This window comes from Gasterosteus aculeatus, chromosome 1, assembly GCF_964276395.1.
Source record: "Gasterosteus aculeatus chromosome 1, fGasAcu3.hap1.1, whole genome shotgun sequence".
Lineage (NCBI taxonomy): Eukaryota > Metazoa > Chordata > Actinopteri > Perciformes > Gasterosteidae > Gasterosteus > Gasterosteus aculeatus.
Genome location: NC_135688.1, coordinates 28,012,236 through 28,039,897, shown reverse-complemented (window position 1 = coordinate 28,039,897; position 27,662 = coordinate 28,012,236). Strand labels below are relative to the sequence as shown.

General features: G+C 48.4%; 1 protein-coding gene across 8 annotated transcripts in view; it reads left to right on the top strand.

Moving 5' to 3' along the window:
- Positions 1–27,662, top strand: part of ncam2a (neural cell adhesion molecule 2a) — a 148,402-nt gene that overhangs the window by 84,101 nt on the left and 36,639 nt on the right. For all 8 annotated transcript variants that reach the window (XM_040174847.2, XM_078101383.1, XM_040174839.2 and 5 more), the window contains exons 2-5: positions 15,820–15,894; positions 20,818–21,024; positions 23,295–23,438; positions 25,184–25,321. In XM_040174847.2, the coding sequence (XP_040030781.2) occupies positions 15,820–15,894; positions 20,818–21,024; positions 23,295–23,438; positions 25,184–25,321 (564 nt within the window). The remainder of the gene's footprint in view (positions 1–15,819; positions 15,895–20,817; positions 21,025–23,294; positions 23,439–25,183; positions 25,322–27,662) is intronic.

Here is a 27,662-nt window from a genome sequence, read left to right as displayed (position 1 = left end):
GCACGTGATTCGTGAGTCAGCATTGACCCTGCGGGGTGAATGAGCCCCCCCCCCGTCTGCGCTCTAATGAACGGAATCCAGAGGGTGTTAATGTGGAGGCACAGAGCACTAACTGCTCCATCCCGTCTCCACGGTGACACCCGTTTAAACTCGTCAATTAGTCCTCTGCTGAACCGTAAAAATCCAGGAAATGTGGAAAATGGCAGTTAATTTCCATAGAATACTCAAATTTAGATTCAAATGACCACAATGAAATCAGCGAGGTGACATGTCGTATCAAAATGCCCGTCACACACCTAATGTCTTCATTTTATAGTCAATATTATATTATTATTATATAGTGTCCACGGTCCAGCAGCTTAATCCAATCCATTCTCTCACTATTCTAAAAATATGAATCAACCCGACAGTCATTTTGAAGGTTTTGTATTTGCCACGTTGGGTCCAAATATGATAACAATTAAGAAAGGGAGCAGCCAGTCATCTGTTCCTGTCTCCTTTTGACCTCCATTCTCTCGACAGCGAATGTCCCCAGCTGCTCTCTCTGACACTGTACGCCTACTTACGTTTACAAAAACAGCCATGCGTGCACGCCAGCGTACCGGAAATAGACCCGTGTGCACGCGCTGTAACACAAACCAGACACACATTTAGGTGCTAATGGAGTTTGAACGATTCCGGCCTGCTCCTCAGTGACATTGTGGGCACTGACGGCCTCAATCACAGCCTTTGCTTACAGCGACCTCATCGCCTCAAAAAGATCAGTGTCGCTTTTCAACTTAGACGACAACAAAATCCCCTAATTTAAAATGTAAACTAAGGCTTTCAGGGAGCTACGTTCTCTTTCATTTTCTTTATGCCACAAAGAAAATGAGTAAATGCATCATTTAATTTGCTTTACGGGACGGATCATTTAGTCTGCAATGTTTGAAAAGCATTAGCCTCTTCTGTCTCTGAAGTTGCATTTGAATGTGGCGCAATGCGTCATAATGATACTCTCAATATCTGTGCAGTATTAATAACTGGTACTTTTTCCTTGATATTTTCAATGGTGTCCATTTCCATTGGCGTGTCCGGCCTCTTCGAACACCTGTGACTATTGTTCCAGTACAGATAACGCTCGCCGGCCCTTTAAGATGAAGCAGGGGTACAGACTGCATCAGACCACTTTACTGTGATTCTTAGCAAGGCCTTTACCTTCATCATGGAAGGACCATATAACCCCAACCCTTCAGTGAAATACTCTAAATATATATATATAGAGAGAGAGAGATTATTTTATATTATATATATATATATATATATATATATGGAATTATGTCAGATTTGACACATTAGGTGAAAAGACTACTTTTTACCTCCTAAGGTCAACCATGTGCATCATAATCTCACCATGAGCATTTATCTTGCTAGTTTTGCTCGGCTCTGTTCTTGGGTATGAATACACCAGTAAACTACAGGCATTTCTTGGGGGAAGTAATGTCATATATTACTGCTCCTCTGTGAAGCCGCTCCAACAGACCATGGAAGAACATCCTGGCTCGCTCCGGCATTCCTGCTTTCTAAACAAGTGCAGAACGCTAATTTGTCTGGGAACATTGCAGCCACATGGTACTCACGATGAAAAGAACCTCTTTTGTGTTCTCGCAGCTCCCTCGAAACTGCAGTTGAAGCTGAGGACAGCCACAGCACCGCCAGCCGGTCGGGGACGGGCGGCGGTGGATGTGGCCGTAGCAGGCCGCTCTGCTCCGGTTCGCCGTCCATTCTTCTGCCGCTCCTGGCTGCCATAGTGCAGGGTGGTGGCTGGCGAGAGGGAGGGTAGAGTAATGCAGCCCAGAGAAGGATGAATAAAGCACTAGACAATAGAGTCACTCTCCGTGGACGCTCCAGCCAAACCAGCCCATTGCTCAAATGGAAATTAGAAGCAGGGGGACAGATTGTGAATAGTACATTTTACTCGAGTCGGCCCCAACAGATCGATGGGCCATATTCCTCAGGGCAAGGCGGCCCCGGCGACAGAAATTGGGGTGAAGGGGGCAAGGATTGTGTGTGTGTGTGTGTGCTGTGACTACCCGTAACCTCATGAGAGCCAGGGAGCCTCCATCCGCTCGCACATCCGTGTTTCCCAGCGATGGCCACCATCGTCCCTAAAGTCGCTCCCAGCCACAGCGCGCACAGTTAACACCAGCCACTAGAGACGCCAGCGCCGCTTGCCAGGGGGGTTGTCAACGAGCGGAGTGGCCCTCAACCCCGAGCCAGAGCGCTGTTTCAGTCGCCCGAGCGCAGCGGCAAACACCTCCAAGGTTTAAGGACACACCATAGGGAAGGAGCCTGTAATCAGGATTCACCGGGTTGTTTGGAGGACCACTTGAAGGGTCCGTGGAGTGTGAGGCCGTGTGCTAAATAAAAGGGTCTGATTGCAGTCATGTGACCACGGTGTTGGAGGCGGCTGGCGGTTCACTCCGGTCGCATTGATTCCGCTCGCTGTGTATTTATGTGTTTAAAAACAAAATGGGATTAAGAGGCAAACGATTACTGCGTGTGAGATGATCACAACCACACACACCTCCGTGTTCACCGCCGGTCCGAAAGGCACGGGGCCGTGAGAGAGAAGGGGGGGGGTCAGTAGTGCGCCACTCCCCCGCGTTTGCCGTGCATACATTACTCCAGCCGCAGCCCCGATAACCTTCTGCCACCGTTATCTTCACAGGCCGCGAGGAGAGCCCAGTGTTTACAGCCCCTCTCACTCCCACACCGCAGGATTCCCCGGTGCCACAAGGCTCTAATGAATTCTCCCCCCAGCGCGTCCACCGAGGCGCTCCGATCGGTAACGAGCCCTGGAGGGAGGGGGTGGGGGGGGGGCCGGGGGGCTCGCCGGCCAGCTCGCCAGGGCCCCGTAATGAAGGAGTCCTGGGCTGTGCAGAGAAAAGGGCCGGCGTAATGAGAGGAAGGTGGTAGCAGCCGCTGCAGGGGCCCGGGGTCAGTGTCAGATGGGGTGCAGGCTGACTTATCGCAAAGGAAGCTCGGGGAATTACTAAGGAAGGGGTGGCGACACGGGAGATGTGTGTGTGTGTGTGTGCGCGCGCGGCCATGTGAGGGAAGTCGAACACGATGGAGGCGTCGTTTCCCGTCCGTGGGTCGCTGCGTCGGGGCGGGCTGCCTTCAGGCAGTCATTCACTTCCATCTGTTCAAACATTCCAGACACAAGCAAACATTGGTTTGTTTTGTCCTCGCCGAGGGCAGCGGTGGTTGCGCGGCCGGATTAGTGATGTGCTGCTCGTGATCTTTTTTTCGTGGATTGGTGCCGCTGATTCTCTAAACGGGTTAACGCAGCGTCGTCGTGCCCCCGTGCCTCGGCATTACCCAACAATGTTCCTTTTATTTGCACTGGGATTAAAAACAACACAAACAAGCTGATCTGCATACTAATTATGCATTCGATGATGATAATTTCTCTGTTACATCCTTGTTGTGAGACACTTGTGTGAATAATTTCTGTCCAAGATACTGGACGGTTTTATTGCAGCGTATTTAACAGCTGCCGAGGTACACAAAGAATATTTCCTTCAGGTTACTAAAACACAAAAACACGGGAAAACACCCAAGTTGCCCTTTTAGGACTGACTTTGAGAGCAAACTTCTATCAGTAAAACCAATTCCTCCTGTGTTTGTGTGTGATCTCCGTGTAACCATCTGTTTGAGTCAGATCATTCCGAAAATAGGTGTGTTTGCAGGCAGTACTTAATTTGGCAATCACTATTAATTATGTAGATGTTTGCGTCTCCCCTCCGCACTCTATTTTGTATCTTTTGCTCTCCGACTGAAAAGCAGCTTTGCATTTCTTTGAGAACTCCGACTAGGAGATGAAATTACCCTAACAGATGATGAAAGAGCTGCTTGGTGCAGATGGATGTTTGAGAAAAAAGAACCATTGGGAAATAGAGTGCGTGGGTACGATGCTGTGAATTAGAATAAAATGGAAATCCATCTTTGGTTGTTATCCATTTAGCACAAGCTGTATGGAAGCAGGTTTAAGCTTTAATAACCACAGTGAGACATGGGACTGGTAGACGGGGACCAGAGGTTCAGAAAGCTGAAGCGATCGGGGTTGGAAAGGTTTCTTCTGGCCTTGGAGAGTCGCTTCGGTCTCATTTCAGTCATTGATCATTGTGACCTCCACCACCAATCTGTGTCTTGTTTCAAAGATTCGTTTGCCCTCTTTGGGTGAAGGGCACGGAGCCATCATTGTAAATAGTTTTTTCTTTTTCTAATTAAAATGAGATTCCCCACCCGTGGCAAAATCAACAATCCTGTCTGAGCAAAGGCGCCTTTCGGAAATGGCAAATAAAATCAGGACCGTTTGCCGATGAGGCGAGAATAAACAAGGTTGTTACCGCAATAAAACAAATTGTTGATTTTCAGCTTCAGTGTTATTAAAACTATACGGTACTGGTTCAGTTGATGTTAAGCAGGAGTTTTGCTTTACAATCGTCCTGTCGATTCCCCGTCGACAGAATCCAGCAGAAACCTGCAGTATGTTGACGGCACATTTGATCCACAGAAGTGGGCCAGTGTTAACGCCATCACTACTGCCTCAACAATCGCACAAATGCTCGTTATCGCTCTACATTGATCCACGCGCGCTCAACCTCTTGCCCGGCCTGAGCCAGCTAGTTGTACATAGCTGCGTCATGTTAATGCCCACATTTCACTGATGGTCTCTGCTGTGAAATAATGAAGTGAGCTGCAGGCCGGGCTGCTGCTGCTGCTGCTGCTGCTGGTTTCAGGAAGGAGTGATACCAGAATCCTTTCCAGCGGGGAAGGAAACGGCACGGGACAAGGCACCCTGTTTCTATGGAAACAAAAGGCATGCGAAAGAGGAGTTTTGGGGCGGGAAAGAGGGATAGGAAAGAACGAAGAAGGGGTTGTACTGGAATGCTGTTAGCTAGGTGACCACGAGAGGAGGTGATGCTGGGTTATTCATCATTCATATGCACGGCACAGCAGCCGCCTTTCACACCCATCAACATATCCAAGTATCTGCACAGCACTTATGTGCTGCTCATACGTATGCACCAACAGAAGCAACGCTTGCCTGTGTCAACAGAGAGGGACAGGACGTCCGCCCCTGATCCCAGAGATCAAGGATGTCCTGCACAACGAACACTCCACACCTCCAGGCGGCACGTTTCATGAAGAGCTAAAGGAAACTTGAGTGAAGGAGGATTCCGGGACAACAATGGCTCAGTGTGAATGATTACTGCGCCGTTGATAACGAGTCCGCGGCTCATTAACACTGAGAAATGCGACGAGGGGTGAGTGGAAAAGTGAAATTAAAAGCAGAAGTTATTTTTGAAGTCCCGGCTTTCAAAAGGGGGCCTTGCTCTCAAAAGAAATGTTAAGACACCCTTCGTGCACAGAAACACAGCCGTGCATGCAAATACCCACTCCGCCGCCTTGACACAGACGTTATGAGAAAAACCTCGAGATTACCACTTCCTCGCAAGCCCAGATGGTGCAGCTCGTTTCCGACGCCGAGCAGGAATGAAGTGCTCGTGTGTGTGTGTGTGTGTGTGTGTCCCTCAACTCGCGTCTGCTCTTTCTTCAAACAATTGTTGCATTGCGTCAGGATGGCCGATGTCTGCAGGCCACCGCGGCGCAGCTGGCCGACAACAAATGCTATTATCAACAACAACGACGCCAACAGCAGGAGAGAAAGCGCACGACAAAACACCCGTGGGAGAGAGCGGGGGGGAACGCGTTTGCGTACTCTGCAAACCCAGCGGGAAGTCCGTCTCCAGATGTAAGCGCGAGCCTTTGCCTTTGTTATTGTGTGGAAAACAGCCTCCGTCAACACAAAGGGTCGCCGCAGTCAGCGAGCTCCACGCTCACCCGCCGGTGGCCACGTGCAATTAAAAGCACACCGGGAAATGAGAAAACAAACAACAGAAGCAACATCAGAGCGCTTTGTTGTGAGTCTCTACTGAGAAGGGCTTTCATTAAAGCGTGCTTGGATGATAAAGTCACCAATGACGCATGGCTGGACCGGTCCGATGCTTCCACTCCTCAAACCGCGCTAAAAGTCTCGCAGAGACGGGTTCACTTCCGTGTCCTGATGCCTGAGATGGTCACAGCAGCACAATCACCCAGCAGCGAGCGAGCGGTTTCTGCATCCTAGCCGGCTGGAGGTCGTGTATTGACGGCCGCCACCAGCTCCTGCCGCTGTGACACTACAGCACATCCGCCCCGACGCCCCGCCCCCCTTTCCCTGCGATAGACCCGTCACGCCGCTCCGTTCCCATTCCGCTGGCTCCATTTCCACGCCGCCACGCTGACACACAGCGTCTGTCACCTTTTGTTGTGGGTCACGAGTAGCAGAAATTGCCGAAATGGATGCGAAGCATTTTGAAGTCGACACTTTGGCCCGCATTTATGTGTCATTTCCTGTTGGCTATCAGATGGGCGCACACATCGGATGAACCCTGCACCGCTTGCTGCGAGGGACTAGCAGATGCGGGAACCCATCAAAGTTTAATATCCTTGACCAGCGTCGAACAGAACCTGATATATGGCCTGAGAGCGGGTGTCATTAACTTGAACGAGAGAGTCGCGCGGGCCTTTTTACGAGCTCGTCCGACCCGCTCCTCCTTCCTCTGTGATTTAGAAAGCTGACGCGAGTCGGTTGGCTTTGGCAGTCCATTAAAGCGGGAGTACCTGTGGCGGAGCTGAGCCGTGTCACCCCTCTCTGTTCTGCACCGCACGGAAAAGCCGCCGTAATTGTCACCAAATTTCGACACATCTCCGCCGGCTGTGAACCGCTTGTATTTGCACACAAACACGGCAAAGCTGCGACATCGGCACAAAGGCATTGCTCACGACATGGGCTGTCACTTAGCATTTTGGGCCATTTTGATTTCCCTTCCGTTATTTTCCCCAGATCCGGTTTGATCAACTTCTGCTTCGAATGTGAAGATTATTGAAAGCATTTAATTAGCCAATTATCCAGCTGTTGCAGAGTTAACTCATGAATATGCTAATTCTAAAGCTGGAGGTTATGTTTGCTTTGGAATAACGGCGACGACTATTCAAGTCAGAGTTACTCTCACAATGGTGCTGTGTGTGTGTGTGTGTGTTATATACTGTTGCACGCCCTCATGTGTGTGAAGGTGACGTATTGCTGCATAGATGGTTGGTTAATATGAGGTTGCACACATATGGAGTCGGCCTTAGGCTTAAATGCCATTTTGACATAGAGTGTGCACATACAGTATGTGATCGGCGGATGTTGGTTGTAGAGGAACACTTCCTCCATGCATATTGATTTGTTTGCCTACCTTCATCTCCGTGGGGCGCTGAGTGCATGTTCCAGGCAGTTCTAATTGGAAGCCATGCGGAGCCGGGTCTCTGTTCGCAGATGCAAACGCCGCTATCATCCATCAGCTGGGGGGGGGGGCGCGGCGGTCTCCTGTGAGCTCAGTGACGCATTCTTCTTTAATGTGCTCACTGCAATACTCTGCAGCTGAGCAATCATTCAATACACATAGCGTAGCGTCGGCCTGTTCATTACAGCCGTCGCCTACTTCCAGTGTGTGACGGCCAGAAGGCCGAGGAGCTCCTTCCTGTCTGTCCAATCACCGGGATTCATGAACACAGTCCCGTTTAGCTTTCATAGTACAAAGCCCGACCCCATTGGCTTATTTTCCAAAGCACAGCATTGGATTGAATGATGACCTTTAGGAACGCCGCGGGAGGAGCCGGTACCCCTTGGCAACAGACTCAAGTTTCTAATTGCATTTGGAGCCAATAATGGTCTCACAATCACACAATCTAAACGTGGTTTGCTGAGATGCATTGTGCATACCTTTTCACAGCCTTGTTTTCGGGACATTCAACATCCCCACACAAGATTTCTGGGGTTTAGTCTGAGATTAAAAATGTTTGTGCTGCAGAGAGCGATTCAACATTTAAAAAGCTAATCAATGGATGGTCACTATGGGCTTTTAAAAAGGAACTGCAATGTCCGAGAGTGTTCCTAAGTCCGGCATGCCCTGATTTATGGTGCTCTTCAAAGTCACCACAGTCACGTGAGTATCTGTCATGGTGGTTGTATAGGAACCATCAACATAATGGATCCGTTAATCATTCAAGCAACTGCAGCCTTTCTATTTTTCTTTTTTTGCTTAGTACACACGAAAAGAAAGCCGGGTCCATCATCAGCTTGTGATGATGGGAGCATGGATGCATAAAGCATTAGAACAACGGCAGGCCGAGCCATTCCTGCGAAATGTTTGTGTTGTGTGCAAAAACATGGCAATACCTATAGGCTGGAGTGATTTCTCCCCCCGATCGCTGTAGAAACAAAGTCAAAGGAAGAGATTTTTTTGTAATATGTGGTTTGACTCGATGGTGAATGAACAACAGACGGACATGATATCCGAAAGGAACGAACAGGCAATTCATTGCACAATGAAGCAAGAACAGGGAGAGATGAAAAGGCTCTGACTTGAGTCAAATTAAATGTGATGGCCAGGAAGGGAAGTAGAGACAAGTAGGAATAGGACAAGTTGAAAAGTGAATAATACAGTTTGAGTCTTTGAACCACTGATCTTCAGATCAGAGGAGAGAATGGCGTTGGCTCAGACTGACGTTTCTTTGTGGGCTGCCAAGTCGATTGAAAAGATGATCTTCATCATTAGCCTTTTCCTTTTAGGACATTTTACTCATTATTAGCCGATCAATGAACGGACACCATTATTTCATATTCATTTCCTGCATACATTGTTTTTGTAATGTAATGTGAGCAGTATGACATTTCAAATGTCATCACTGTGCAAACACGAGCAGTCCCGCCCCTTTCTTGGTGCATATGCATTTCCAGCCTCCAATCCAATTCATACATTTAATTGATTAGAAGGCAGGGAAATGCAGCGTGAATGGTGTGCAGCCGTGTTTCGTCGTGGGACGTTGCCTTGCGATGAGGGAGCCTGTTGGCCCTGAACCTTTGACTCTCACTGCGGCGGGGCCGGAGGAAGACGTTTAAGCCTCGTCCAATCCCAAGAGTGTCCTCCCTCCGGCGACCTCTCCTCCGTAAGCCAATGAATCCGCCGGCTCGAGATGATGTCCTCGTCACAGCCAGGGGGATTACTAGCACACGTGCCATTTCAACGATCGCTTCCCTGCAGAAAAAAGACAAACAAACATGTTTCTTGTCATTTGCCAGCGTGCATGAAATGAGAATTAAGATTAGCGCTGTTGCAGGCGTAGCAGACGAGCACACTTGAGTGATCAGGTTTGAAGTGGCGCCGTTGTTTTTGGCACATTTGGGGTTTTTCTCGAAATCCACAGGAAGAAATGTTTTGAGATGTTTGTCTCCGTTTGATAAATTACACATAGAAAATGGTTTCTTGGGAAATTGTCTACACAACCACCGAATGGGAAATGTTTCTGTTTAAGGCCATTTTGCACAGAGCCCCTCCTCATCTACGTTCCCCGCTGATGCCGAGGAGAGGAGCTGCGACTCGACCCGATCGCGTAGAGCAGTCAGCTACGGCTTCCCCGGGGCCTGCGACCTCTCACCTTTTGACACTATAACTTCTAATAATGTTGTAAGAATGAATGTTTAGCGCTGTTAGTTGTGGTGAATCTTTTACGCTGCCTTCTTGGCCAAGAAGATGTTTTTGACCTCACTCAGGATCATTTGGATTTCCCTTTGTTCCTTAATTGCAACCACGAGCTGTGTGCTGTAGCTCCGCCCTCACTCCATCGCGCCATCCAGACTCACCGCCTGTGATTGCATGTCACACTACTGGGTCACCCACCAGGCGAGCCATTATGCCCCGTGTCAATACTCACACGATGCCATAATGAGCATTTGTTGGAGGAGCTCTGCTCCCAGCGTGCTAGCAACTCGTCCGCCGCCCACAGCAAAGCCGCGTTGCGTCTTCTCGCCGCGGATCTGCGTCGGCCCCATCCGAACCGCACGCCGCTCGGCGTCCGCGACACTTGTTAAGCAGAATCGTAATTGTTGTGATTTCTTTCCTCTCAAAGCGCTCGTGAAAGGAATTATTTCCGCCCGAGCAGAATGGCTGAACGAATAAATGGATTACCCGTTATTTTTATTTGCCGCTGCGGTTTTCTCGGCGAGTGGAGAAACGGGGAGTGGGATGGTGGGAGAGCGGCAGACCTTTTTTTTTCTTCCTTGCTTCATGTTTTAGTAAATGTGACGGGTATAACGCCTACATTCCTTCACTGCGAGGCTTTCTCTGCTGACAGCAGCCCGCAGTACTTCTCGCTGTTTCATCATGACACTCATCCTCTCTTTGCATTCGGCTTGTTTTGATTGTATGGCCCGAAACTGCCATTTATTTTTCAAAGATGGCAAAATAACACTTACTGGTAAACGGGATTAAATACAAGCTTTATTTTCACGTAGAAATGATTATTATTTACGTCGGTGTATGCAAACACACAGTGCATTGCTTGTCTGCTCTTTACAAATGCCGGACTTTTCACCCTCCGTCAACCTACGGGACTTCCCTCTTCCCTCGGACACCCGAAACTGCCCCCGAGGCCTCCAGCTTTTATTACTGAATCACTCAATCGAGTCCCCTCCTCCCGCGGAAGCAGAAAAGGCCTCCCGTCGTTGGAGCGCTTCGCCCGTCTCGTGTGCTCATTGAGCGCCGGCGCAGAAATCATCATCACTGCGACCATCATCGGCTGGAGTGCATTTTGATTCAACCCCAGCCTGTTTCTACTGCTGGCACCGATCAATGTGCACCCACTTATGACACGAATGATGACGAGATGCTAAGATGACAGTGAAGTGGGGTCAGGGACATTGCTCATCGGTTTTTCTAGCCACTTGCAGGATACTGTCTGGAAATGGAGTCAGTCAAGCATAGCTGAGCGACATTAAAGTAGCAGGGGCAGCCTTTCCATCATGTGTATACATAGATAGAAACAAATATGTGTATACTGTGTATATACAGTATGTGTATATATATATATATATATATATAAATAGCTTCTCTGTCTATAGCCGTCCATTTTAATTGGCTTTATTACCATAATCATTTGACGGGAACCTTTTCGTCTTGATGGGTGACCTTATTAATATGTACAAGAAACTGACACAATCCTGGAAAAGAAGCAGGCAGCTCGGACGACCCATTAACACCGTCCACGCTGCCCCACCCGCCCCCTACCCGCCCCATGGTACACGCTTACCCCTGATGAGCACATCAAGGCCGCCATGTAGACCGGCTAGTTGATGAGGGGACGCCTCAGCATTGTTCTGTACGTGGCGTTCTTTAGAAGTATTTGAAGATACAATTGGAATGACTGGAACTTGAAGTTGATGGAATCACAGGAGGGGCCGATTATCTTCTACGTAGCCCGCCTTGGTAGGGTTGGATTATTATTCCTGAGAGAAAAAAGGCTGATGGGGAAAGAATGAAGTAAAACTCGGGGCAATGGGAATCAAATCATCCTAACAGATTACTCAAGACTCAGAAGTTCAGGGTGAAGAATGGGAAATTGTAAAGAGAAGTTTCTCGACATCTGTTGTGGCGTCGTTGTATTTTGCAAAAAGGAATGAGGACGCGGACATTATCCTGCACCTCTGTTTGCAACTTCCATTTTTCTAATATTTCCATTAATATGAACACAGCAAATGGGATTTATTCTATCACGCTGTGATCCTCCAGTTTATGAGCAATGATGGAGAATATGAAGACCGGGATTACAAGACAATACCCAGGACCTACTCCAGTCTGCTTCTCTGTGGCACTATGAAGCTTTTTGACAAATGGTACACAATGAATTTAGTTATTGGTTGCATTGGAAGGCCTAAGGTTGTTCATTCAGTCACAGTGGTGGAATCGGACGATGCACAGCCGGCTCACCGGGATCCCCACCATGACACCCAGAGCTTTTTATTTCCAATCCAATATCGTTGCATGAATAACGGTAGTAGGACAGTTTTGACTTTCATAACTACTCAAACAACTTTTTCTACTAATGATAACTGTGGTCCTAAATAGGTCCATGTCCAATGAAAGCAGGATAAGACACACTACTTTTGTTTGTAGGTAAAGTTCATGTAGAAAAGTCACCTTGCCACACATTTCAGAACCATCTGATGGGACTCTGATGGACTTTTGCACAGTGTCATTGTATTAATCTACTGAGTGGCCTAAGGGCTGCCTGCGTAATTTTGCTCTATCTACTGCTATGACGAGTCACAAATGACCAAATAAAATAAACGTCTATCAAGCCTGCAGATTTGCCATGAAGCCTGCAGAGTTTGTATGCAGTGTAGCTTCTCGCCGTCTGGATGATTGTTTCGTTCTATCTGTAAATGGGACGGGAGCAAAACATTGTCACTTTGGCCACCTGCTGGTTAAGATAAGATTGTCTTTCCTTTCTAATTAACAAACAATATCACATCTGTGGGATTCTGTGGGTTTTTGTGCTTTGAGGGTATTTGAAGGGTCCATCACAGCCCCCACCGCCTGAAACATAAGAAGCTTTGAGAAGCAGACGTAAGTGGCAGAGGAGGTGTGCGGAGGAGAGGGGCGATAACGGGGAGCTGTGGGTTTCCACGCGCCGTCCGATGCTGCGTGTTTGCACGATTGGCTCCGGCTGCCTGAGTGAGAGCAGCCGTCTCCTCTCCGGCATGGAAGCCGGCTCGTTATGCAGCCACACAGATATACGGGACCGGGGGGGGGGGGGGCTCAGGGAGCCCGATTGGCAAAAAGAATCACAGGTACGCAAAGCTGGCCGGAACTGATTTGCAAGAGCTTCTATTGCAATGCGCAGGCAGACCGCCTGATACTGCCGTCGTTCCACTGCACCAGAGGAATAGTAAATACTGCCACTTGAAATCATTTCCTCCTGGCTTACCTAAAAGAAGGATTTCCCTGATTGAGTTTGTTGCACAAACTGTCTGTTCTTTTGGGATGGGTTTTGTTTCACCAACCCATCTACATTCATTTAATGAACTCATCATTTACAGCCCGTAAATGTTCTATAGAGGGAACAAGTGCTTGTTTTTTCAAATTCCGCATTTCTGATTTCATTTCAGTCCGACGTCTTGAGTCTTGTTTTTGGCCGTCATTCATGAGCAATGTGCAGAGGAGCTTCGTGTCACCTGGCAGAGGCTAAACGTTGTCTCTCGTCCACATTTCTGAAGGTGCCGAAGACGGCATGTGACAAATGCGGTAAAAATTGTGGAGGCTTTTGGGGTGAATTTGTGATTTTGCACTAAAAACATGAAACAACCCGACTTCAGCACAATGTTATCAGGAGCAAATAACGACCATGAAGTGCAAATTACAAGGCAGCTTTCAATGAAGTGGAATTTTCTTTTAATGAAGAAATCCTGGAACATTTGCACTTGATTCTCTCCTGAGCAGCTTTATGGAGCGCTCACTGTTTACTGAATATTGAAGCTTATTTCTCACTGGAAATAATCTATTTTTCTACCTTCGCTAACACCTTTGAAGAAAGGCAAACTGCGCAGAGGTTCAGGTGAATATAAAAGATAGTAATTAGTATTTTATCGCACTTTTTTCTCTTGTGCTACACACTGTTTACTTCTTGTCTTTGTCTCACTGTCTCTCCACAACAATACAAACAATTAAAGCAGGGTCTCCGTGATACATTCACACACAATAAATAGCACGCCTCCACACAGTCTCACATATGCAAACAAAGCCTCAAAGCGGGTTAAAGTGGTGAGAAAGTTGTAAGAAGGTTTTAAGTGGATTTATTGTTGCCGTGGAGGTCTCCGCGCTGCTCGGCGAGCTGGCAGGACATGTATGACTTCGACCATCTGGGACACATTACAAATGGAAATCAATGGTCCGGTCGGTTGTCTTATTACGGTTGTCTCCGACCCTTCTCGGAGGAGCAAATAATTGGAGCTGATATTACAACCAGGCTTATGACACGTTGGCGCAGGCTCTGTAATAAGCAGGGGGACACGGCTGAAATCATTCCATTTCTGAAAATGGATATAATTAGTACGTCTCTTTGTGTCCCCACCAGGCGAGACATTGCTGAATAAGAACATTCTCCTATTTTTAAACCAGTCAGCATTCTCATTAAAATGTCAACGTGTCTCTTCTTGGGGAGTGTTTGTATCCCAGCTTTAAAAAGGTTGAATTGTCCAGGTTCAACTTAATGACATTATGTGATTCACAACAATCTCCCTGGCAGGACCAAAGAAAAGGAGCTCAGGCCCATTTTTCTTTTGCCTGCCGGGTTTTGGGTTTTGGTTTTATTACGCGATCAATCACATACAGCACGAACGATCCGGGATCAATTAATAATTGAACACCGTTAAACTACTCAAAGCGCCAATAGGAATCGGCCTTGAGTCCGAAGCGAGGCCGTGTGGAAGGGCAGCGGGTTAAATAGACATGATTAATCAACCCTGCATTATTAGTTTGTATGTAGACGGCAGCTGTATCGCCACACTCTTAACTGTAAGCAGCTTTGGAGTGTTTAGCGCCGTTCTTTTCCCACAATGCAATGCACAGAGAGCTGTCCACTGATTGCAGATGGCGCTGAAGAGGCTCCCAGAACCCTCTCTGCTCCCCTACTCCTCCCATTTCTCCATCATACGCGTGCAACGCTAAGTAGTAACTCGTGTCGCTACACGTGTCGATCGCTGCCCTAAAGTGCACGGCAGAAGGTATCAATGAGGCATCTCCTCGGCCTCCCATCGGGCAGCCTCCTCGGGTGACAGTGGCAGTGCCCCTCTACTGCCACCTATGGGCGGCCCACGGCCACGGCAGGTGAAGCTGCAGCCGCAGATAATCGTTCCCTCCGCTATTGACAGGCGCCCTGAGCTCTGCCATCGAGTTCTCGGCGTTGTTGATAGAATTAGTATCCATTAGCGCGTTGTGAGCGTCTCCCTTCACCACCGCGCCCTAGAAATGGCCGCCCCGCCACTCAGTTGCCGAGCATTGCTCGTCACGTTAGACCTCGTTAGACACTCTGCGCTGCCTTGCCGGGCCGCCATCAACAAAACTCCCTTCTCTTGCTCACTAGTGCTCGTCTCCTGCTTCTCTTTGCACCCACTGAGTGAGCCCAGGCGGAGCCACCTCACGACCTTTTACCGCAGTCCAAAGCCCCTGTTGTGTGACTGTGTGCAGCAGGAACGCTACAACAGCAGCACGCACACAGGCTTCGATTGTAGCTCCACTCTCCTTTCCTTTCCTTGTGTCCTCGAGGTCGAAATCTTCCAGCAACATTTCCTGTTGTTTTTTTTCTTTATTCCGCTGTTCCAGGGCTCTCAATGTGTTATTGAGGATGTGAGATAACCTCGCATGACATGATACGGGAAAGATACGGATCTCTGCTATTCCTCTCCTTAAAAAGTTGTTCTCTTTGTCAAGAGCGACGACCTGCTGGAGCCACACTGAAACAAACACACGTTTACAGCCATGCAAGAGGAGTCAAGCAAATCCGTTCCTTTTTGAAGAGAAATGGCTTTGAAAAGCACCTGAAGTTTGGGTGAAACATATAGAATTAGTTCTGTTCAACAACTGTAATTGTGGGTTATTTCTAAGAGGTGTCTTTTTTTTATATGAAGGTATATTTCCATGTGAGCCGCTCACTGCTTTTCACTTCAATGCAGTATATGTTGAAAAGGAAACGCTCCTCAGCATGGCGAGCAACCTGGCACAGAGAAGGAAAAGAGCCACAATGTGATTATGTGTTATTATCTCTCTCCAGCGGACTTCAACAATAAACCTTCCTCTTTTCTTTCTCTTTCTGTCTTTCTCTGTCCTTCCTCCTCCTCCATTACAGCTGCACTGCAGGTGTCCATATCCTTGAACAAAGTGGAGTTGAGTGTCGGAGAGTCCAAGTTCTTCATCTGCACAGGTACAACCGTCACACAGCTTTTATGTTGTACTGTGTATATGTATATGTGTGTGTTTGGAGGCATGTCCGGAGGCAGCGTTGGGCTTCACATCTGAAGCCTGTTAGTGGTTTGTAGGACGCTGAGCGCAGCACCATCCGCGCCGCCCATATGGTGAGTGACTCTTTGACTCAACGGGGGACCGGATCCACACAGGGACACCTCGCCCGTCCTCTCAGTATGGACACTGAGGAGGGGACACCGCTGCCAGTGGCTGTGTAGGGTGGCGCCGCACTCTGGCAGGCCCGGCCCTCCAGCCTCCTGCTGGCTGCCTCTTCTCTCCTGCCAGCCCACTCGGGAGGGGAGACACACACCGGGAGGAGCATGGAGGGGGTGTGCAGGTCCTCGGCACTTGGTGGAGGAGGGGGGGGGTATAAGTGGAGTTGAATGCAACCAAAATGGCAGGAAATGAAAAGCAAAGGTAGACGCTTTTATTGGGAAAGGAGCTAAAGCGGCGGAGCAGGAGGCAAAAGGCTTTGAGGCGAACGAGTGTTGGAGGCGGGAGATAGAGAGCCACCATCAACGTTCCTTTTTCACTCGCATGCAGGCTTGCCAACTGGACTGAAAAGCAGGGCAGAACAGTAAAAAGCCCAGTAAAACCAAAGTGAGCCCGTAAACAAACAGGGACTTTTTAGCTGTAAGTTGAATCGGGTCCACATGAATATTGATTGGACAAGAGAAAGGAACAGAAAGGCAATTATATTATTGCATGTTGATTCACGGGTTTGCTTAGCGAGGTGAATGTGTTGTTCTTGAGAGAAAAGAACCGGAGTAAAATTAATTGTGTTCAATACAAACCGGTGTTGTTTCAAAGGTTTGTCTGCAGCCGGGTTAAAATGATTGAATGACTCTTTTCGTCTGAGAGAACTCGCTCTTGTCTTTTCTTGGACCTGCTTTATACATCATGTTTCAGGTAGAAAAGCGGGCAAACATACATCAACATCCCGGCCTTGAATTCTACTTTGTCTGCCCCCGAAGACCTTTTCTCTGTCCTTCCTCTCTTCTATTCAACACAATCCAATAACAATCCACGCTGACTAAGGGAACGATAAAAAATAAATGAATCACGACAATGTGCAGAAGGAGTGAAGCATGTAGTTTAATGGCTGGAGAGGATTTTCAGATTTTCAGTTCCTTTGCAACATGTGTCCTTGTTTTTGATTGGTTTATTGTTATAATCACTAAGCTTCAACTTGAACCGATGCTTATTTAGTCACTACTGCTAATAGGCTGTCTAACAAAGCTTCAACGCATGTCTCAATGGATGTTAACGGTTTGAAGGTCAATGCAATCTGTGCACGTGAGATGGCGAGACAAACCCAAATGTACAAGACTTAATCACCCCTCAAGACCGAATAGTGTACAAATAATACATGTTAATGGTCATTTTAAAAGCCCTTTGATCCTCCGTCCTCAGAGAGACCGGTTTGAGGAGAAGAGCTCAATTAGCTTCTTTTATTATGTCGCTGCGTGACTGTTCTTTTGTGTTGTTTTCTTCCGCTGTACGTATTCTGAATTGAGGCTGTGGCATTGTAGGAGAGAAGGAGACCGCAGCAGGTATATGGGGGTAGGAATAGAAACGAAACCGGTGAGAGAGAACAGGGGAGAATAGAACCGGTGACCGGCGCTGCGCAGCAGACGCTGCAGACCTTGTCTTGAGAAAACGGTCGTCTCTACGTGGTCGGCGGGAGCCAAAGAGAAACCCCGCATTAGGGCTGGTGTCACCTTGCACCTCGGGCGAGTTTCCATCAGTGCTGTGGGAAAGGTCAGGTCTCTATGATAAATGCACGAAATGAGAGAGAACCACCATTTCTGCACCAAAGGACGGACCAAACATCATTATGTTGAGCAATCTAACATTGTTGTTTTGCACAGCTATATTTAGCTTGTTTTGAATCGATTGCCCATCCAGAAGTGGAATGTCTCTTTTTTAATGTAAAGAGTTTCAGGGACTTCTGCTGCACCAGTGTGGCAAACCTGATATTGATCTGTTGACAGGGAGGTTTGTTGACGATAAGCCATTGAACCCGTAGATGTTTTACACAAACTGGAACTCTGGATAGTATCTGATACAATACATCTCCACCAACACTGACCCTTTAACAAGATTGTGTTGCCCTCATCAGCTCCTTCGCTCGCTCAACTTGTGTGTATGTTGCTGAATGAAACAGCTTGAAGTTAACAGTATTTTTAAGTCATTACTGTCAATTCATCGAATTGTATTTCCAATTACCAATAGAAATACTGAGCAGGTGTCAGGAAAACCTAATGGCGCCAATTATAGAAAACCGGAGCATTGTTACAAAAGTAGTTGCCCTCAAGTACTCATTTTTGCATTCAATTTGAAATGTTCAATTAGACCTTTGTATGGAAACAAACAAAGCACGGAGAGAATGGGTCCCCTGTCAGGGTTAAATGAAGCTGAGCTCCTGGCGTGACAAATAAGGAGCTGGATAAACTGGTGTTTAGGTGTGTGTTTAACCTCCCATAGGACTGTGGTGGCAGGAAGCCAGAACCAGTGTTGGCTGCAAAATAAAACCAAGGCAGCTCCAAAGGCGGCCTCGCTGGTCAAACGAGATCCAACAGTGCTCCTGTTTCCATGTGGCCTTTCTCAGATGGGCCTAACGACAGCAGGTCCCCTCCTACGCAGCGGAGAGAGAAACGAATAATGGTCGAGCTACACCCGTGCACATGCTGACCAGTGTGATTCCTCCCTGGTTTCTGCTCCGCTCGCTTCCCCCGGAGACCCCAATCAATTACGACCACGGCTCCAGTGCCAGCCGTGGGAGGGATTTGGTTTGTGCTCCGCTAATTCAGGCGCCACGGGGCCCGTCGAGTCAATAATCTGCCCTGTGCGGGGGGCTTAGATCGCTTCCATATTTCAGTTTCTTTACATTTGTGTCTGGAAACACCTTCCAGACACAAAGCGCCGCGGCTTGCTTTTCCAAAGTTTTGCATCCACGTGCGAAATCGCGTTCGCGAGCGCGATCACTGGCACCTGGGAGGAAAATCTCCATTGTCTTACCACTCGCCCTCGCCCTACTTGCCCTCGGAGGACTCGTGGTCGAGCGTTCTCTCTTGTCGAGAATCGGTAATAATGCCAGACCTCATGCTCATTTTCAGAGCGACTTGACGCTACTTCCAACAGCCATTCACGCGGTTGTGAGGACGCGCGCAGGGAGGCAGGACCCAGCGTGCCACACACTCCTGTCTTCTCAGATCATGTGCGAAGCTAATGGCCTGTCAGCGCGCGGGCTACATCAACTCAGAACGCGTTACGCCGTCCCTGCCGCCGAGCGACAGTATAATGGTGCAGGGTGATAACGCTGTGGTGATGTCAGGTGGAAAGTGACGCCTGCGGCGATGCGAGACGCTCGTCTGCAGCGGGGGGGGGGCGTGTGAAGGAAAGCACAGCGGCTTCCACCGTGATGCCGTGGAGTTGCTCGCTCGTGCTGGATTGCCTCATCAGATTCGCAGGCGTTGAACCTGAAGGAGGGAGTCAGCTCGCCACCTTCTGCTAGTTCACATGACAACATGCGGTTAAGACGGATAGGACATCTCCTCGCAGTCGCACCTGGGTGAACGGATGATGTGAGATGGGATGAGCAGCTGGAGGTTGAACGCTTTGCTCAAGGGCATCTCGCCGCATCCACGCTGCATTCTTCCAGCACTCTCGTCTCTTTCTATTTTTCCTTGACGAAACAGGATTGTCCCTCGCTTGTATTGCGTCTATTATCGGCTCGTGCTGCTTTTTGTTTCCACATCTAAATCCAGCAGCCTGTCTCCGAGGGACTGGACGAGTCTCTGTCCGTCACCTCTCCAAGGCTGCGGCTGAGTGATGGGCCAAGTGAGGATGTCCCGCCAACGCTGACACTTTTATTTTTGGTATTTACAGGCAAGGGGCTCCTGCTGCTGAAGGCCCAGTCATCTCTTGCAGTAGCCTGCGGATGAGCTCCTGCTCCTCAGGCTGCATATGGACTTTCTACCCGGGTGTTGCGGTTATTTCTTTCTCAGGCCATCTCTTCTCCCCATTTTAAGTGTTTCTGTTTGCATACGTGTGTAATCGTGGAAACGAGAATGGGATTTACAGCCTACATATGTCGCTCTTCCTTTCCAGATTTATGTATCATGTAAATCCAAGACTAGGACATAATCACATAATTTCAGGCCATCTGTTCCCTCGACAAGCTCCAACAACAACAACAATGTGGGATGGTCTTCATCTGCTCAGTGGACTCAAGCGAGCAGCGCTTCTATTTTAAAAACCTTTGCAGCACATACCCGATACATTACTTATTTCACTCGAATCAACCAATTCAATTAACTCAAAGTTCCACAACGGAGGTTGCATCCTATGTAGTCTGTTAAACCTCATTGGTTTGTCATGTCTTTATTTATTCTCAGCCTCCGTGCTCGTAGTTTGATCTGTGCGATCAGGACACAAATGCCAAAACGTTTCAACTTAAAACTGGACGCACATAAACAATGCTTCAGGCATCCTATGCAGCCAAAGGAAAAACAACCAGCTTTTCTACAACTGCCTTGTCGGAAGAACTGCAGGCTGACTGCAGGCTTCATGCCTAGAGATGGCAAGCTAATGTCACTCATGGGCAGTTCTGTATTTCCACAAAGAATTCAGTGAATGAAGGGTAACAGGTTCACACTATTGTACCAATTTAGAGAATAAATAAAGCGGATGGAAGTCAACAAACGACAACCTGTTACAAATGCATTGTTAAACTGCATTTAAATGTAATGTGTGGCTCCCGGGCTGAGCGCGAGTAGTCATGGAAACGTCGCCATGATCCGGCCTCGCCTGCTAAAAAAAAAGAATAAAATGCCCTCATCCCCAATCCCTCTATGTTCCGCTCTTCTCTTTCTCCCAGCAATTGGCGAGCCGGTGAGGCTGGAGTGGTACAACCCCCAGGGCGAGCGCATCCTGCCCTCCAAGCGGATGGCGCTCCACACGGAGACGTCGCGATCCCGCCTCATCATATACAACGCCATCATCGAGGATGCGGGCATCTACCGCTGCCAGGCCGTCGACGGCGTCGGCCACACGGTGGAGGCTTCGGTGGTGCTGGAGATCTACCGTAAGCCTGATAGATTCACCCGCTGAGGCTCCGTGTCCGGCTCCTGAGGAGAGCTGGACCGGAAGACCTGAACAGAATAAACCCCAAACTGTGGAAATGATACATATTCCCAAACTAGGAAAAGCTTCTAGTCAGAGGTAGCACAGTAATGGGAAATACACACACACACACACACACACACACACAGACGGCATGAAGAACTAAGTGTGTTCTGAGAAGTCAATAACCTAAATACGCAGAAACACCGGGACTTTGATCAGGCGTTTTCCCCAACTGTAATTGGAGGAAACGTTACGGTACGTGGATTTCTTTCCAGCAGACACACACACACACACACACACACACACATCTGGAACCACCACCTGCTCTGTGGTTGCCTTTTTTTCATCTTCTTCCAGCAAACCATTAGGGGAGACATCGCCGCCTCAAACCCACCTGCCACCGCCCAGCCCTCGCCTTACTCCCCACTCACCCAGCTCCCTAAAACCATTGTCTCCATGGCAACAGAGCGTCACTCATTCACGGGGGCCGTGACTGCGCAGCCAGAGCCGGCGATGAGTCCTCGGGCGCCGCGCTGGCCGGGCGAGATACAGCTTGTTTTACACGTATACCTGTGGTGTTGGCATCCCCTCAGCTGTTGATCACATCCCCATGGCGACCTGTTACGTCCTCCAGGCACGGCTTCACGGATGGAAATGTCGGTTGCTTTGGCATTAGTGGTCAAGAGCTCACCTCCTCTCAGTTGGGGGACAAACGGGTTCTCCAACATGTTACACTTGTCCTCGTAGCGAGTGTGTGTGTGTGTGTGTGTGTGTGAACAATGGAAGAAAACCTGGAGTTCTGTGTATATTTTCAATTCGCCAGTGTCAAGTGTGCGGTAGCGTGTTGCTGGAGCGATGTGAATACAAGAGGGAACAGAAAAGGATACAAGCGACATCATAAGTGTTCGAACCTGAGCAAGGGAGCGACTGAAGATTGGGGGAATTAGCAAGAAACCAACGGTGTGACTGACAAAAACAGCTTCCTTGGCATCCTTGAAGGTAATGAAGACACTGATATGCCGCACACGTTCACAGGCGGAGGGCGCAGTCGAGGAGAGAAAGCTCATTTTTGGGAGCAGCCCGGCATAAATCACACAGCGAAATGCTAATGCTGACGCCTCGCTGATAGGGGGGGGGGGCTGTCGTTGATTCATACGCACCTTCGCAGCGCAGCGGATGGCGGGCGGCTGCAGATGAAAGCCGACTACCCGAACGAGAGCGCGGTACCAGCGGAGGATCAGCTGCTGTTTGTGGAGAAGGGCTGGTCCAAGAACACTGTCCCCGTGAAAGCAACTTGTCAAAACACCAAATGTTTGTCAAGAGGGAGGACGCAGCTTCAAACCCTCAGAGTGGAATTCATCCCTGCAGCGGAGGCACGCTGAATCAAAGGCTTCTTCTGTTCCAGACTAATTATGCAAACACAAGGGCTGCAAAAAAGCTCAGCTCATTGATTTCTTTTTCCTTTTTTTTTGCCGTTGTTGTGATTGGCAGCGAGCGTAGCAGCCACCCTGCTGTTCTGTTTCATCTGAATCGCCTTATCTGTGTCCCAAAACACAGTCAAAGCCGGATTTAGCTTTTGTTTCACTTGATTTTTTGTGAGTGGGTCCATCCGACCATTTCCAAGGTTGTTTCCCCATGTGCCCATTTCCAAATACTTCTCGCCCCAAATTGCGAAGCAATAGGTCACATGACAGCTGCGCTTAGTGTAGTTTTTGGCGACTGGACCTGCACAGTTCTACGGCTGGAAGAACCTCTGAATATTGGGATGGATGGATGGATACATGCATGCCCCTATTGGGTTTATTGCCCAAACTGCATTACAATAATAACAATTATTCACATTCCCAAAAGTCCTCAACTGAACATTGTTTATCAGCATTGTTATGATGGCCTTATAATTCACACAACATAATACAGCAGAGTAAAGTCATAGTTTTCAAGAGAACCCTTGATGTATAAAGTGGGGATGCATGCCTTTAAATGGAGCCCATTCCAGCACTGACGCCTTCATCTTTAATGAAAAAAAATGGCACAAAGCACAAACCGGGTCTCGACCCAGAGAGAACATTTGAAGAGTTTCTATTTTAAAGCGACTTTTCCAAACCGCACAGCCATCAAAGTTAACCGGACAGAAGAAGCACAGCCATTTTTTTTCCTTCTTACTTTCCTTTTGATGTTCTGACCTGCCATAAATTGCCCTGAATGTCTCCATCTTGTTTGATCTTCCAGAGAGGCTGACGTTTCGGGACGTCCAGTCGCCGCAGGAGTTCCGCCACGGTGAGACGGCGGAGGTTGTCTGCGACGTCATTAGCTCACCGGTGCCCGTGGTGGTGTGGTACTACCAGGACAAAGAGATCACCGAGGAGCGCCACAGTGAGTCCGCGTGGCCTTTGCCCGATTACGACGCGTCAGGGTGGACGATGGTGGATAACAGCTCACACGTTAGATGGGAACAATCCAACAAATGGGATATTGTTTCATATGGATGTTTTCCTCATATATCGGAGGAATTGCATGCAATGATTAACTTACTTAAGTAGATTTGAGGTACCCCGAGGTTTTTTTTAGGATGCAACGTGAAACTGAGGCTTTTGTGTAAGAAATGCTGCAATGTGCCAACTTTCAAAGAAACCTTCATATCAAATATGTGGGTTTTAAGGTCCTCCAAAAAGCTGCTTTGTAAATGTTTTATGAGGGAGAAAATGCATTCTGCCTGTTAATAGTGCCGTTGAGAATACAAATAATGTGTTTTAAGCACAACATTTGTTTGTTTAGTCCAAATGGTACCTCTAAAACAAAAGGCCGGAATGGGAACAGCAGTTCCGAACATGGATGGATCGATGGAGTTGTGCATTTGCTGCGACCCAAAGATGAGAATTTAGTGTTTAAATCTCCAATGCTGTTTGTTTAGTCATAAATATTCATGTTCTACTGGAATGTTAAGGCTGCAAATACATTCTCTGGGGCATTTTTTGTGATATAATAAGTCGGGCAAGTATCCAACTGTGAAACTAATCTTGATTATTCCATCATTAGATTATCAGGGCAATACTAGTTAAGTAAGCAGACATCTCAAAAGAATTCACTTTTGGTTATTAACATCGAACGCGCTTACAAGTCCCGTAGTGCCCATTTGTGTCTCTGCATGAAAGGACTCGTGCCAAAAGGAACGCTCTCTAGGAAATGCTATTTCCTTCTTTTGTGTGGCTCCACAATAAGACAAGGAAATCTAATTCTATAAATAGAAATCCCATCAGCCCGGAGGAGGCGTGGAACTTGGACGGAAACCGTGTTAACAAGCGACGCAGAGAAAGGATTGCGGAGCGGTCGGACTCTGACATTCCGGGATGTGCTTCCCGCGAGATGCATCGCTTCAAAAGAGCTGTTTCAGGCAAAAGGGCAAATCTGAACTCAATCCGCAGTAATTCACAATCATCTTGTCAATCATATTGTGTCCCATTTGAGCCAAAGCTATATCCCCTTCAAAGCTCTTCCCCCGTAATCCCACACTATTTCTGAAGAAGGCCGATAGAAGTAGAGAGCAGATTAACTGCAGTGTTATTTTCCGATAGAGGCAGGTGCAGGTAGGAACCAGTGGACAAGGATGCATCATTTCCTCGTCTCCTCCACCCTGATTTACAGCTCTAGGCCACTTCCCCCTCCTCCATCTAGACAAAATGCACCCCCCGCTCACTTATTAGAAAAAGTGACCCTTTGAATCTGTCACGTTTTTTAATTGAAATTCAAATCTTCGGTTCCACGATGAAACACCTTTTTTCTTTTTTTTATCATTTCACTCTTAATTACAAAGCGTGGTTATAAATACCTTTGCTTGAGAGGAATGAGATAGAAGCCCCATCACTCCTGGACAATCTCACAGTGGCCGCGAAGGGAAGGGAGTGGAGTCGGTAATTGCGTGAGTGTTTATCTGTGTGCGCTTTATCAGGTAAATGTGCTCGAGTGAAGATTGACGGCCTTTCCGGCGAGTGGAGATGGCAATTTTCTCTGCGTTTTTCCTGACTTTCTTATCTCCGCCTCTCTCTCTCTCTCTCCCTTTCAATCATACACTGTTCTTCCTCACCGTCCGCCCTCCTCTTCTTCGCGCCTGTGCTGTGAAGGCAGGCTCCAGGTGCTGCCCAACAACAACCTGCAGATCCATCAGGTGACCAAGGCTGACGAGGGCGTGTACCGGTGCGAGGCCAGCGTGGAGGCCCGCGGGGAGATCGACTTTGTGGACATCGCCGTGGTGGTCAACGGTGAGCCCCCGTTCCAGACTGAGACTGTTGTTTGGCACACAGATGACGTCACATGCAGAATATAAAGTCAATCTCAGTGTAGAAAAGCGTGTGCTTCCCGTAAAGAGGTCAGCAATTAGCTCAGCGTCACTCCGTAAACATTGTTTTCCCCAACCTGCAAAGCTCGCTGAGGAGTGAACCTCAGGGTGAAGGCGGAGCCTCGCCGCCGCGTCACAGCGGAGTCGTCCGCTTCGACAAGATCTCACTCGGATAACTTTTCTTTTCTGTGTTCTTTAGTGTGATTGAACATTTCAATTATTGCTGTCTTTTGGTGCCGTGGGCCAAAAGTCCGGTGACGCCGTTTTAATTTTCTCATTTGTCCTCATTTACAGCGAGTCACCTGAGACCGCAGAGGTGATTGAAATGTGATTTCACTCAGGCCACGAGCGCCATGTAACGGTTGAACAGCTGCAATATTGTCCCCGCCTATGTAACTCTCTCCCACCTAATGTAATAGCAGAGCGGCCCTCCGCCCCAAAAACTATGAATTGCATTCAATTTAGCACACCACTTACCTCACTTGTGAGGAAGATCCAATAAGCCTGCCCAATGAGGCACGACCTATTATTGCAACGACACGACAATTGCCATGAGCGCGGGGGGGGGGGGGGGGGGGGGGGTCGGGGTCTGCAGAGAAAAGCCTCTGAGGGAGACGCGTTGGAGTGGACTTTGCCTCACGGAGCTTCGTTCAGCTAATCCCTTAAGACTCCCGCATTTAGTGAGTTGAGCCTAAAGTCTAAATGTGATTTATAGAAACAGCGTGAGGTCTGGAACAAGAACATCAGGTTCTTAGAGAAAAGTTGAACTAAAGCCTAGTTTGTGCTTCTGCGTTTTCAGAGCGACGCAGATGCAAGAGCCCCTTGCGTGTCCGCAGCGCACAAGGCTGCGATTGGGCCGCTAACTGCGTCCTTTACGGAGTCTCACGTTTCCATTTTCATAGCCCGATACGCCACTATTAAAACGAAGAATGTGTACGAACGGATCAGATTGAAGAACTTGTCGGAAAGAAATCTGTAAGTATGATTCATGGAGGGAGATCGCCACAAACGTCTGTTTGAGAGGTGAACAAAGTTGTGGAGGAAAATACGGGACAAATGTGTCCGCGATGACAAGCAGCAGTGGCGATGCACGAGGCAATAAAGTCTATGATAAATAAACCAACCAACGACCTCCACACACAAAGACGTGACTCTCCAGGTCGTCTTCAACAGAAACACGTTACTCCGCCTGTTGTTCTGGCGGTGAACTGCTCTGCAACACACGCAAGGCTTTTAGAACGATGAATTGAAACGAGTAGCATGCGCCGGCCTTAATGAGTGCGCGCAGTGCGGCAGCATCAGACTAGGGCACATCTTCAGCAGTTCATCTTAAAGTTCAACTTTCTTCATTCATTTAAACCTCCTTTTTGTCCATTATTCCGACTCAAACACTAGACAAAGTTAGCAACGATTTGGTGTATTGTAATCCGCTTCGTCAGCTTGAAAAGCACCTCATCTGTTGTACAGCCGCAGCCCCAAGGAGATGATCCCCGACACAACGAGGCCTTTCTTTAATGCTCATCCCGTTTCCTGCCCTGAAGCAAGAAGTGTGAGTCTCTCCCTTCCTCTGAAGGACTGTTTTTGCGGAGGGAACAGTGTTCTCCCTCTATACCGCTGCCGTTCTATTTGTGGGGAATGTCGCTTGAAGAGACACGCCGCGTTTACTCCCTTTGCAGTCGCGAGGGGAAGGTGGAGCGAGAGCAGAGGAGAGGAGAGCATCTCCGAAGGAATGGGAATGTACTTTATCGACAGCCACCTGCACCGGTCGAACGACGCAGAGGCCCCGAACCCAAGTAGACGGGGTAGATTGCCGGGAGGCTCTGGTATATCAATGAGTGCGGCAGGCGCCATGTTTCATCCTCCAGCTGAGGACGGGGAACTGCTTTCTGTTGTGGTGCCTGGGGATGCACCGAGGTAGGATAAACACCCTGACAAAATATAAACAGCTCCATATCTGAAGACCCCAGGAGGAGGAAGAAAGGAGGAGGTGCAGAACGAGGATCTCCTGAGGTCCAGCAGTTATGTTCAGCTCGTAGCAGCGACCCGTCATGCTGTTCTTGAGACAAGGCCCCTCGGGATCAGGTCCACCCCGGCTGCTTTAGTACTGTGTTAGTAGGCTAGTGTACTTTTGTCATAAATATTCACGGGGCAGTTGACAAGAGCGCTGTTTTCTTGCCTGTGAGCGAGCAGCTGCACCGCAGCGGACCGGAGATGAGGATGAGGCGCATCGAGGATGGGGGCCGCCCACTGAAAGGCTAATCGGC